At 46.4% G+C, this 12,536-nt stretch overlaps 1 protein-coding gene across 1 annotated transcript; it reads left to right on the top strand.

Annotated features, from left to right (window-relative positions):
• The first annotated feature begins 204 nt into the window (after positions 1-204).
• LOC103610311 (chromosome unknown open reading frame, human C20orf85) lies at positions 205-9,460 on the top strand. The gene is made up of 4 exons (XM_008594502.1): positions 205-282; positions 2,174-2,255; positions 3,781-3,882; positions 9,047-9,460. The coding sequence occupies exons 1-4, from the start codon at positions 215-217 to the stop codon at positions 9,206-9,208; spliced, it is 414 nt and encodes a 137-aa protein (XP_008592724.1). The 5' UTR covers positions 205-214; the 3' UTR covers positions 9,209-9,460.
• The last annotated feature ends 3,076 nt before the right edge of the window (positions 9,461-12,536 follow it).

Below are 12,536 nucleotides of genomic sequence, written 5' to 3'. Positions count from 1 at the left end.
GGGGGGAGGGCGAAGGGCTCAGAAGCCAGAAGAGGCTGGCAGCAAGCCCCTGGTCTGACTGATGGCAACAGCCCAGAGGCCTCACAACCGCCAGGTGCGGCACCGCCTCCTCCTCAGCGTCCCGCGTTGCCAGGCAACCGGTCTCCCAGGAGACGCGAGACGCTGAGCCCAGGACCCGAGTGAGCGTGCAGGGCGCTCGGAGACCACAGGCCCCATGGCACAGAAACCGCTCGGCACCGAGGCGGCCCAGCGCATGAACCTTGTCGCCCAGGACGAAATCTGGTAAACACCAGTATCCGGTAACCCGGGGGACTGTGCCGCCTGGCGGCCTCAGTTTCCCCACCAAGCCCGGAGGTGGTCGACCTCTGGGCACAAGGGGCGTGTGCTAAAGATGGTCAGGGGCCTTGAGGAAAGGGGGCAATGTTAGGAACACAAGGGTGTGAAAGACTTTGCATATGTCTGTACAGCAATGGGCACAGATCTGTTTGTCGAGGGCTGACTCTCATTTTTAAGATCTACCGAATTTTTTAAAGTCTTAATATTTGTTCAGTTTGAATGAGAGATACACGTTCACTTTATCTCTCGATTTTCCTGGGTTTTTAAATAATAAGAATTTTTAATTTTAAAAGTAAATCCATTTTCTAAAAGATTTATATTCAGTAGACATTTGTAATGGAAATTTTTAATTGGCATTCTATTTGATTGCTGAATTTATCCCATCTCTTTGAAGTCTTTACCAATAAGGGAAGTTGCTAATTTTGATGCAAGTAAGTTTTGTTAACAACAGACATGATTGCTTACCTCCTATACTTCAGTTATCTCATTTACCATCCCTCTGATTTTTGCTACTTCTTCATAAAATCTGTATTAGTCACTTCATATTTGTCTTTAAATTGGCTGTTTCACTTAATTTATTTTTATAGGAAACTTTACCTCACTCACATAAATGGAAAACTAGTATCATTTGGTGTAAAATACACAGCTATTAATTTTTTAAAAAAATTCTTTATCTTTATCCAAATATTCTCAATAGGAAATACTACCTAGCAGGGTCTGTTCCCTCCACCTGGAATGCCCTTTCTTTCCTTCATCTTCAAACTCCTACTCATCCTTCAAAACCCAAATCAGATGGCCCCTCCTCTGGGAACAGGGTCTGTTAAGCCCTTAGACCGTGTTGTCCAACGTCCAATGTGGCTATTGAGCACTTAAAACGTAACTGGGCCAAATTGGGATGAACTGCAAATGCAAAATATACAACAGATTTCAAAGATTCATACAAAAAGAATTATTAAAATTAATGTCACATTTTTATTTTTACTTCTTTTTAATGGTGGCTACTAGAGCATTTAAAATTACATGTGTGGCTCATATTTGTGGCTCACAATCTCTGTTGGAAATATACTCTGCCTTAGATACTCAGTGCCCAGGGCAAAGAGCTTGGCCGGAGCCTCCAAAACTGTTGAGACAGGGTAGAGCTGGGAGGTGGGTATGTGCAGATATTGATTGCAAAACAGAAGAAACTTGAAAAATCAAAATGACTAAATGTTTAGTTAGATGTTTGCAAAATGTGACACATCAGCTTGTCAGCTGCAACTCAATTCAGCTGGTAGTAGCTATGTATAAATTATATCTGATGTGGAACAAAAGCAGGGCCGGACTAGGATGAGGCAGACGAGGCACCTGGGGTGCAATATGTAAGGAGGTGCCAGATGTCAAGGTCGTGAAAATGCTAAGGCTGCACTTACAGGAACCTAGGCGTGAGTGCAACCTGGGTGCCTCATTCATGTCGTGCTAGTTTTTGCCCTGAGGACAAGGGTATTTATTGTGTACCTCCATAATTATTTAACATAGCCCCTGACTGGGTCATGGGGGGGCCTCTAAAATAAGTGGTCTAGTACCTAGAAGTCCCCTGGGGCGTTTAGTGTCCCTTCCCCCGTGTAACATCCAGCCATCGTCTCTCTCTCCTTAGCATGGGGTCTCCCTCACAATGACACGAGGTGCTCAGTGCTGGGGGCGCTCTCCCTCCCCGCAGCACCCAGCTCCATCGCTGGTACAGAACCACTATTCAGTCAATGTGCATGAAGGATTTACAATTTTCCCCGATGGACCTTTACGTTTTGCTGCTTGAACCATTTTCAAATGTTGCCCGGCACTTTGGAACTTTATTTTTCAGGAAATGTCGTCTGAAGGCTGAATCTGAAGCGAGGCAAAACTGGCTCCAGAACTGGGGATTTTTAACAACCCCCTTCAAGGAGGTAAATATAAATTTTATGAGTCCTGAGGATATAGAATCAATCATTTTGAAGAATGAATGGTTATGAAGTGTATCATTTGCAAGAATAAAATTAAAGAGCATGTTGTAAGTGAAGACTGCTGACTCTGAAACCAGAAGCTTCTGTCCTTTAACGAATTATTGAGCACTTACTACGTGCCTGGCATGTTCTAGGTGCTTCATCAGAACCAGCTCATTTAATCTCTGTGCAAAGAGAGGAATTGTTTTATACCTAATTTTACAAATTAGGAAATTGAGCTCAAAGAACTGCAAAGTTACACAACTAATAAGGGACGTTATAAGGTAAGAAGCTGTTCAATGTGATTGCACGACCACCTGACCTCAGACTTCCCATCTGTAAAATGGGGTGATTGTCATCACCTGCTTAATTGAGTGACTGTGAGGTACAGGTGGAAGGAGGAAGTATATGGACACCTAGTCAGGCTTAGAGGCCAAGTGTACATGAGGGATTATGAAGAAAATACTGATGGTATTCCCTAAACCAGGGATCACAAGTCCAGAAGTCCACAGGGACCAGATAGGTGACAGAAACAGGAATAGACACCAAACATAATTAATAAGGAGTGGTGGTGACACTGGCAAAGAGACCACTGGCCTGTCCAAAGAGGCAGCCACCATCAGCGCAGTTTAGGGCTACCATGTGGGAAGGCCAATTGCATATTCTGATTGCTCAAGAGACTCCAGAAATCCAGATGTTGAAATGAAGTTCCGAGTCTGGATTAAGCGGCTCAGATTTATGAAACACTAGACAAACACACAAAATGCTTACATAGGCTTCAGTGGGACGGTGACCACCAGTTAGCAACCTCTCAAACTATCTCCAGGACAGAACACAAGGAAGCCACATTACTTAGGAGGGACGCTGTACTGAAGAACTGCATAATTCAAAACATTTATGATTCAAGGCAGCGTAAACCCCATTTGTAATCCACCCCCCCAACTAGCTTTAAAATTATGCCACTCTTAATGAGTTTTTTTTAATTCTTAGAGAGTTATACAATTTGACATTTTATGCATAACGTGAGATCTTATTAACATAAAATGCATAAAAAGAATCTATATTAATAATCCTTAACGTAGTTAAATTGGGTTTTCAGAGCTCAAAATGGCTTTAAAAATTAAAAGGAGGGCTGGGAGCTCTCTAATATTTTGAAGGTTGGTCCTGAAACTTTGTTTGCATTTTTCAGCCCCTAACATGTAAAGTTTTCTCAAATTCCTTTGCAGGGGGAAATAAATTAGTAGGCTGTGGGGAGCAGTAGGAGCGGGTAGCAGATCATCTCGGCTTCGTGCTGAGCTTTGGGCTGAGCTGGCCTGTGTTAAAGTTCACACTCCACTCTTTTCTGTGTAACTGAGACAAGCTATCTCTTAACCTTTCTGGGCCCCACGTTTGTCATCTGTGAAATGTGGCCTTCTAGGGGGAATGATAAAGAGGATACATCCCCGGCCTCACCCTGAGGTTTCCCATCTCGGGGGGGATTCTGTTTCAGTTGATCGAGGGTGAAGAAGAAGCCCCCACCCCCAAGCCCAGAATCGAGCTTCCCGAGCGTTTCCGCATCCGGCCAGTGACCCCAGTGGAGAAATACATCAAGGTTTGCAAAGTCATTTTTAAATATCCATTTTCCTCAGTAAGGAATAAACCCCACTGGAAAGTGTGATTGCTCCAGAGGCACAAAGCCAGCTGCACAGGTGAGACTGCAGCAGCGCCCGGCACCCACGCAGTCCAGTTCCCACACCCTTTCCAAGCTCAGACCTGGGAAACCTATCAGGTTAAATGTCTCTACATATGTGAGGATCACTGCCTCCCACTCTGCAGAAGCCAAGAAAATGAGGGGCTCAACTCATCATTCTTTCAGCACTTACAGGGTAAATGCTTGCAGTAAAGACCCGGGCTCTGGAGTCAGACCTCTGAGATCCAAGTCCTGCTCTGCCACTCACCTGCTGTGTGGTTTTGGGCAAGTGGCTTGACCTCTCTGTCTCCATTTCCTCCTTCTTACAATGGGGATTAATGAAGCACCTACTTCAGGGAGTGGTGTCAGGGTTGAGTGGGATGGTACGTGTGAAGGACTTGGAAAAGTGCCCAGTATTTTTAGAAAGTGCTAAGGTCTGTCAGCTATTACTAGGCGCCAGGTGCTTGGTTGGGCAAACAGTGATGAACAAAAAGACAAGATCCATCGTAAGTGTCTGGATCAGGGAGACCAACATTAAATAGCAATCAACAAAATTGTTACACACTGTGCTAGAGGCCATGGAGGAAATAGGTGGTTGTTGTGCTGGAGCATAACAGAGGATGGGAAGATTCCCTGTAGAGGTGCCCTTTGCACTGAGAACTGAAGGGTGACATGGAACCAGCCCTGGGAACAGCATCCCAGGCAGAGGGAACAGCATGTACAAAAGCCCTGTGGCAGAACACAGATTGGTGTGTTTCAGGAGCAGCGCAGGATGGTGATGTGCAGGAGCTTAGTGAGCTGGGGTCGAGGGTGAGCATGACAAGGGAAGGATGTGGATGGAGAAGTGGGTGGGGCCAGGTCCCACTGGACCTCAGAGGCTAGAGGACGGAGTTGACTCTCGAGACCAGTCTACGACGGAAGCCATGGAGACTTGTAAGCAGTGCTGTGGAATGGTGAGGAGGCCCATTGGAAAGATCACTCTGGTTGCTGAGCAGAGAGTAGATGGGGGTGGAGAGGCAGGGGTGACCAGGAAATCCCAGAAGAGAGGATTCAGATGGTGTCCCTCCCCGGTCAGCTGTGGACGTGGGTCAGATGCCTCTAAAAGTGGTTGAGCAATGTCCCTGGACTCTTCTTATGGGTCTGTCATTTTAGTCCTGCGTTCTACCCCCTGCCCAACTATGAGAAGGCAGTCCTGTACTGACGGGGACAGGGGATGAAACCAAGATGAAGATGGCAGGACAGGGGGAGTTCAGACCTGTGAATTTTCTTTTCCTGACATGCCCCCAGGATCTGATGGGACAGCTGGCACGTGGTGAGAAGTTGGTGGGTATGCATCTGTGAGCAGAATGAATGAATGAATGGATGTGCTCCACTGAGACATGTTGAGGAGTTTTCCCCCTGGTAATAAAGCAATTTAGAGTCACTCAAACATTTTTTTTCAGAAAGACAGCAAAATATAACTACCAAGGTAACTAAAACACCCACATGTACTCTTACCTGTGTTAATAGTTTGGAGCACTCATTCCAGAGGTTCTATGCATCCATATACCTGTAAGAGTGACCACCTCCTAAATGCTAGCTCTTGTTATCTCTTAGTTGCTCCCTGTGCTGAGTGCTTTACATGGGTTATCTCCTTTTATTTCTACTACAACCCTAGAAGGTAGATTTTACCATCATCAGACCCGTTTTACAGATGAGGAAACTGAGGCTGATGAAGGCTGAATTCCTTTCCCCAAGTCACACAGCAAGTGTGTCTGATTCCGGAGCCCTGCTCTTAAATGTTATCCTCGGCCACTCCTCATATATATACATATGCATGCACACAAACATACATACACACTTATTTATATGTTTAAAAATCACAGGACACGAACTGCTTTGTAATCTCCTCTTTTTACTTAACAATGTATCTGGATGTCTCTCCATGCACTCCAAATCATATGCATGCACACAAACATACATACACACTTATTTATATGTTTAAAAATCACAGGACACGAGCTGCTTTGTAATCTCCTCTTTTTACTTAACAATGTATCTGGATGTCTCTCCATGCACTCCAAATTGCCAATATATTAATGGCTGCTTCTTTCTCCCTTGCATGGATCGACCATAATTTATTTAACCGTTCCCCTATCCCTGGACAACTAGGTTCTTTCCACTTTGAGATTTGGGAGAATAATACTAGAAGGAACCTCCTTGTAGACAAAGCATTTTGCTCTCAGTCCGTAGTTTTCTTGGAATAAATGCTTAGAAATGCAGCGATTGTTCAAATGAAAGCACACATTTAGGGAGCTCGCTCTCCTGTGGTCTGCAGCCGCGGGCTGGCTGGGGAACAGAGGAAGAGGCGCCAGGAAGTGGGCCTGACATTTTTCCAGGGCTGGGTTTTAATTCGGCCACCTCCACCTCCACCCCAGAGAACACAGCGTCAAGTGATTGGCTGAGCGACTGTCCTCTCTCACAGCCACACGCCATCCTCCCAAACACCTTGCCTGGGTTTGGGTGGGACCTTTCCCTCTGCCACAAAGGGCTCCAATGACTGTGGGCGGCAGCTGCGACTAGAAACATTCTCTTTTCAAAGAAAGTGCCCCCAGATTCCAGTACAATCTATCCTCCTGGCAGGAGAACAGAGAGGAAATGTTTAGGCACCAGAACAAACCGAAACATTGTTTCCTCCTGGGTGAGCCTCCTGCCTCCAGATGTTCCAGCCACACACCCCAGACTGAGCCTGTGGGGCGGAGGTGGTGGGGACACGGGGACAGGACCTTGGTTCCGGTGAGAGAGGCACACAGCTTCTGCCTCCCTCTGCACTTTCCTCCCTGCCCCAAAAATGGGAAATGCTTCCCTTCATCCACCTTCCCATCCCCTCTTCAGGTGACAGGAGCCTTTAAAAGTATATTTACTTTTAACAGGTAATCTTAATACCCAAAAGGCGTGCTATGAAAAGCCTCCCTGCCCCCCAACCCACCAGTCCAGTGTGCACCCTTCCATGATAGAATATGCATATAAAGGCATACATGGGCACTTCAAAAAGATCATGGAAAAATACAATTGGAATATAATATGAATCTTTCCATGAACTTTTTGAAGACCCCTCATATATGTGCATCTTTAGCCTTGTTCTCTTATTACACAACTTATACCATATTTTACATACTTTTCTGCACCTTTTTTCTCTTAGAAATTTATCTTGGAAGTTGTTCCATCTCCACACATACAGAGGTGCCTCATTCTTTTAAACTGCCACATGGTGTTCTGTGGTGTGGACTGGCCATATCTTAATGAGTCCCCTGTCCTGTTGCTGGATACATAGGTTATGTCCAGTCATTTGCTATTAAACAGGGCTGCTGTGTATCCCCTGCACTAACATTGGCATGTACATGTGCCGCTATCAGAATATCTTAGGATAAATGCTTTAGGGGTGGGTTACCGGAATTTGCATTTTCAGTAGAAACTGCAATATTGCCCTTACTTCTAGAACACCCATGTTAACACTAGTGTTGCCATCTCGTTGATCGTGTGGGTGAAACATGACATCTCGGGGTGCACGTCAACTGCATTGCTTTTACAAGTCGGATAGAGGCTCAGAAGCTAGTCTGTGTGTTCCCCAGGGCCTCACTGGACAAGCAGTGTGGAGAACCCTTCGGACCAATTCTGTCCGTAGCTGGCTGGAGGAAACCTCAGCCCCTCTGGCATGTATCAATGACCCTCCCTACATGAGGCCTCTCAGGAGATTAATTTTAATACTTCATCAAGAACATATGTTAAGTGGCTTCGCTCACCAGCGGCAGCCAGCCCACCCGGGTTCTTCCTCTCCTGCCACAGCCCCACTGGAAGATTCCTTTACTAAGAATGAACTCATAACCCCAAGCATATTAAACCTCTGTCCTTCGGTTGGAACAAATATTTCTCATTGTTTTTGTTCAAATCACCTTCTAGGAGCAGAACAGAAGATTATTTCAAAAGGTAAACTGGCGCTGGCTTGTTAGCTCTGTTAGTTAGAGTGTGGCACTGATAACACCAAGGTCCAGGGTTTGATCCTTGTACCGGCCAGCAGCACAAAAAAAAAAGAATCAAAAGGAGGGGAGAACCTGCTAAATATCTCATTTTCCAAAAATTTCAAGTCTGTCCAAGGAATTGGCAAATGAAGTTGTGTTTTTTCATTTCAGATAAAAGCCCATTTTGCTTTTGGTTTTCAATTAAATTCGATTGCTTTTTATTCCCATGTTCTTTACATCTGGGGTGTGTGTGTGTGTGTGTGTGTGTGTGTGTACACACATGCGTATCACAGAGCCTTCCAGTCGGAACAGGCTGATTTGTCACTGTTGAGATACCATCTGACAATATCGTCCTGTCTTGTAAAGGCCAGTGAGAAATACAGTATTTGATATTTCCACACCTTAGCTTTCTTTGCTACTTTTGCTCTCTTATTGTCTCTTTTTTATTTTTTATTGTACCTATTTATGGGGTACAGTGTGTTGTTTCAATACATGCATATATTGTATAATGACCCACTCAGAGTAGCTAGGCTATCCACCACCTAAACATTTATTATTTATTTGTGGTAATTATTGTCAAAATTCTCCTTTTTGGCTATTTAGAAGTATACAATACAAAAAAAAAAGTATGCAATGCTATTGTCACCCTAGAACACCAGAACACAGTCTTCCTGTCTACCTGTAACTTCGCACCCACTGACCAGCCTCTTCCCCTCCCCCGGCCCCTCCTGGTCTTTGGTAACCACTATTCTACTGTCTACTTCTATGAGACCCACTTTTTTTTTTTAAGAGTCCACATATGAGTTTGCTCTTTTACCAAATAAAAGCTATTTTAGTGAGGTCATGACTTCAATGTGTTAAGCATTACAGGATAAAGAAACGTGTTTGATGTTTCTTACTTCCAAGAAAGATGTGAGTCTCAGAGTCGAGCCGATGGGAATGTGTTTATTTTCAGTTAATGTTAAGGATACTGGATTTTCTTCATCTTTCCCACACCAGGCCTCACACACTGATCCTGGGTATCTTTGTGGACACTACTGCTGTTACTGTGGCCCAAGGTAACTAAACCCCTTGTATTTCCATTGCAGATCCTTCCGTCCCCCCCAGTTCCGAAGACGACTCAGGGCTTCATCGGCTGGAGGTCTGGGGTGCAAGGCCTGAACAAGTGCCTGGAGCTGGGCAATGAGATCAGAAGCTGCAAAGGGGCATATGCCAGAGAGCTGCACTGGCCGGAGCAAGGCATACACTGAGTCCAGACAGGTCTTGGAACCCGGGCAATGAATGGTGTGACACCTGGCATCTGGGGTCTATGCCCAGGAGAGAACTCCCCAGCATCCCCAAGGATATGGTCCCATGCATACTTGCTCATGGGATGTTGCAAAGAACACAAAGTATGCCTTAAACATTCCAATTCATCAGTGCCTCCCTTCTGGAATGTATGCATAACACACTCATTCTTGACTAATGTAATGAATAAGGCAAAATACATTCTCTTTCATATATATATATATTTTTTTTTTGATACCTCAGGAATTTCTAGGTCTGGCTTTTAAAAAATAATAAGTGATTTAATTTTTAAAATATTTCTCTAGACCCTTTAAGGGTGCTTTCAATTGCATGTGTCACCATCCCTATTTCTAATGACATTGCAGACCAGGTGTTCTGGAACCAAAAATCCCTGGGCCTGCTGTTCAGGAGGAATAAAACACTTAGAGAATTCCTTGACTCACATTGTTGAGGACACAGTATCTGCAGTAAGTCAACAGCTTTAAAGGCAGAACTGAACCCAAGACTTGCCATTGAGTGTAGATTTCCAGGAGAAAATGGGCTTCCCAAGCACTCTAAGAAAACCACCCCCACCACCCACATCCCAGCACCGACAGCACCAGCTGCCAAACTGGGCCCTTTTCCTCCCCATGGATGTCACCTCGTTGGTTAGCGCTTTGTTGCTGGTCTCTGCCTAGCTCTGCAGCCTTCCTCTTGGTCCTACAAATGGGGGTTATGAAGATGAGGTGTCCAGCTGGCCAAAGAGGCCAGAAGGGAAAGCTAGCATACTCTTGGGCATCTCAAACTGGACCCCCAGAAGCAGGAGAGCAGAGAGCTGACAGGCAGTTGCCTGTGGAAGCTGGTTTGTGCTTCATTTCTGAGCAGTGGAGGGTCGGTGCATTCTTCAGACCTGGCATGGTTACCTGTCCTCCACGGAGGTAGGTGCCTTCCTCCCTTCCATTGGTCACACCTCACTGTTCTCAGGATGGATTCTGTTTGGCTGGCTGGTTTGTGCTTCATTTCTGAGCAGTGGAGGGTCGGTGCATTCTTCAGACCTGGCATGGTTTCCTGTCCTCCACGGAGGTAGGTGCCTTCCTCCCTTCCATTGGTCACGCCTCACTGTTCTCAGGATGGATTCTGTTTGGCTGGCGGGGGCCTGAAGGGGTTTCCATCTGCTGAGGCCCACTGGCAAGGCCCATCCAGTCAAACATTGCTTGCCCTCCCTCCTGCCCAGGCATGGGTGGGCATGCTGTAGCCAGTCTAAGAGTCTCTCCTCTTACAGTCCTTTGAGAACATTCCCTCCAGTCCTGAACACTGGCCTCGATTCCTCTGGCATACTGCTAAGGGGACTCAATGACTTTGGAGCACCACATGCCTGGGGGACAGAATTCCTGGTAAATCTGGGCCATCCCTGCAAGCTCTGGGCTCGGGGCTTCCAAATCCCAGAAGCCCCAGCAGAAGAGCTTCTCCTATTCAGGGACACTGTTCTCTGTAAAAGTCTCCAGAGCATGATTTGAGCTACCAGCCTTCTTACCTCCAATGGGCTGGCTGCAAACACCTCCAGAGCCAGCTACTCAGTGCTGAGAACAAGCCACAGAACAGAAGCCTCTCCCAGCCCCTTAGATGGTCTTCCAACTCCCCACATGCCCCCTCCAAGCCCAGAGCGGGAAACTCAGGTTTGCACAGGCTGTGCAGCCTGGAAGAGCCAGTGCACAAGAGAACAGCCCTTCAAGAGCCTCTTCATCACCTCTGATGTGGTGCCCATGCTCATTACCTGCCACAGGGGCCACAGACACAGGGAAATGTCACTGCTCTTTAGGTTCTGAGAAAAGGGGGAGCAAGGTATGGGCTGAATTGTGTCCCCATAAACATATGTTGACGTCCTAACATCCAGTACATGTGAATGTGAACTTATCTAGAAATAAGGTCCCGGCAGATACAATGAGTTGAATTTAGGTGAGGTCATACTGGAGTAGGGTGGGCTCTTAATCCCATATAACTGGTGTCCTTATAAGAAGAGGAGAGACACACAGGGACAAGGCAGGCACGTGAAGACACAGACACATGGGGAGAATGCCACGTGATAATGGAGACAGAAATTGGGGTGATACATCTACAAGTCAAGGAATGCCGACAACTGCTAGCAAACGTCCAGAAACTAGGAAGAGGCAATGAAAGATTCTACCCTACAGAGTTGAGAGGAGCATGGCCCAGCCAACACGTTGACTTTGGGCTTCTGGACTCTAGCATGGAGAGAGAATAAGGTACTTTGTGGTACTTGGGTACAGCAGCCCCAGGAAATGAATTCAGCCTTGAGCACATTCTGCCTCCCCCCTCCTCCCCTGCTCAGAAAACACGCTCCTCTGACCGTGCGTCTCTCATCAGTTGTGACCGAGGCGGCTGCATCTGTATGAGACCAGATCACATGGCCCATTCAACTCCAAAGATGTTTCCAATCACCCAGATGTTTAGCCTAATGTAGACTAAACAAGCCCCAGGAAATGAATTCAGCCTTGAGCACATTCTGCCTCCCCCCTCCTCCCCTGCTCAGAACACACGCTCCTCTGACCGTGCGTCTCTCATCAGTTGTGACCGAGGCGGCTGCACCTGTATGAGACCAGATCACATGGCCCATTCAACTCCAAAGATGTTTCCAATCACCCAGATGTTTAGCCTAATGTAGACTAAACAACTGGATGCTTGGCCAAGCCCGTTCCTATTAAATCCTAATGTTTTGGCATCTCTGTAATCGCCACAGTCATCAATGCAGGCATATCCCTGCTTGTGGTCAGATGCCTCCAACCCAGTTCTGCAAAGCAGCCAGAAAGAGTGACCTCAGCCTCACCAGGACCACGTGTCCGTCCAAGGGCCACATGTGAGGCAGCACACACCTTGGCTGGGGATGAACCTCCAACGGCAGGTGTTGTTGCTTGCTCTAATTCTTGATCACGAAACAAACCTGGGAATCATATTCCATGTTGTCTGCATGCCCATGACAGTTTAGCAGCAAAATAGTCTAGAAAAAAAGATGGGCACCCTTGACCTGTCTTAGTCCCAAGCCTGGACAGGAAATCAACGTGTCCATTTTCACACTTCTGAAACTTGCTGGTGGATGAACTTGAATTCTGTTTCTGACTATCTGGTCTATGTTGACTGCCAGCCCTGACTTTAAGGGACACTGGTCAGCAGACATGGTCGGTGGAGCTGGGCAGGCATCACCATGGTGTGGACAACTGACCCTGCAGAAAGACCAAAAAGCCGATGAGAAAGGTGTTCGAGGCCGACCTGCCCCTCCTGTTCAACCGCGCCAGT

This window comes from Galeopterus variegatus, unplaced genomic scaffold, assembly GCF_000696425.1.
Source record: "Galeopterus variegatus unplaced genomic scaffold, G_variegatus-3.0.2 Scaffold10907, whole genome shotgun sequence".
Lineage (NCBI taxonomy): Eukaryota > Metazoa > Chordata > Mammalia > Dermoptera > Cynocephalidae > Galeopterus > Galeopterus variegatus.
This window is presented reverse-complemented; position numbering and strand designations above follow the sequence as displayed.

Coding starts and splice junctions, on each gene's coding strand:
- LOC103610311 (XM_008594502.1), top strand. CDS start 215: ATGGCACAGAAACCGCTCGGCACCGAGGCGGCCCAGCGCATGAACCTT. Junction 283..2,173: donor GTCGCCCAGGACGAAATCTG/GTAAACACCAGT, acceptor TTTATTTTTCAG/GAAATGTCGTCTGAAGGCTG. Junction 2,256..3,780: donor TAACAACCCCCTTCAAGGAG/GTAAATATAAAT, acceptor ATTCTGTTTCAG/TTGATCGAGGGTGAAGAAGA.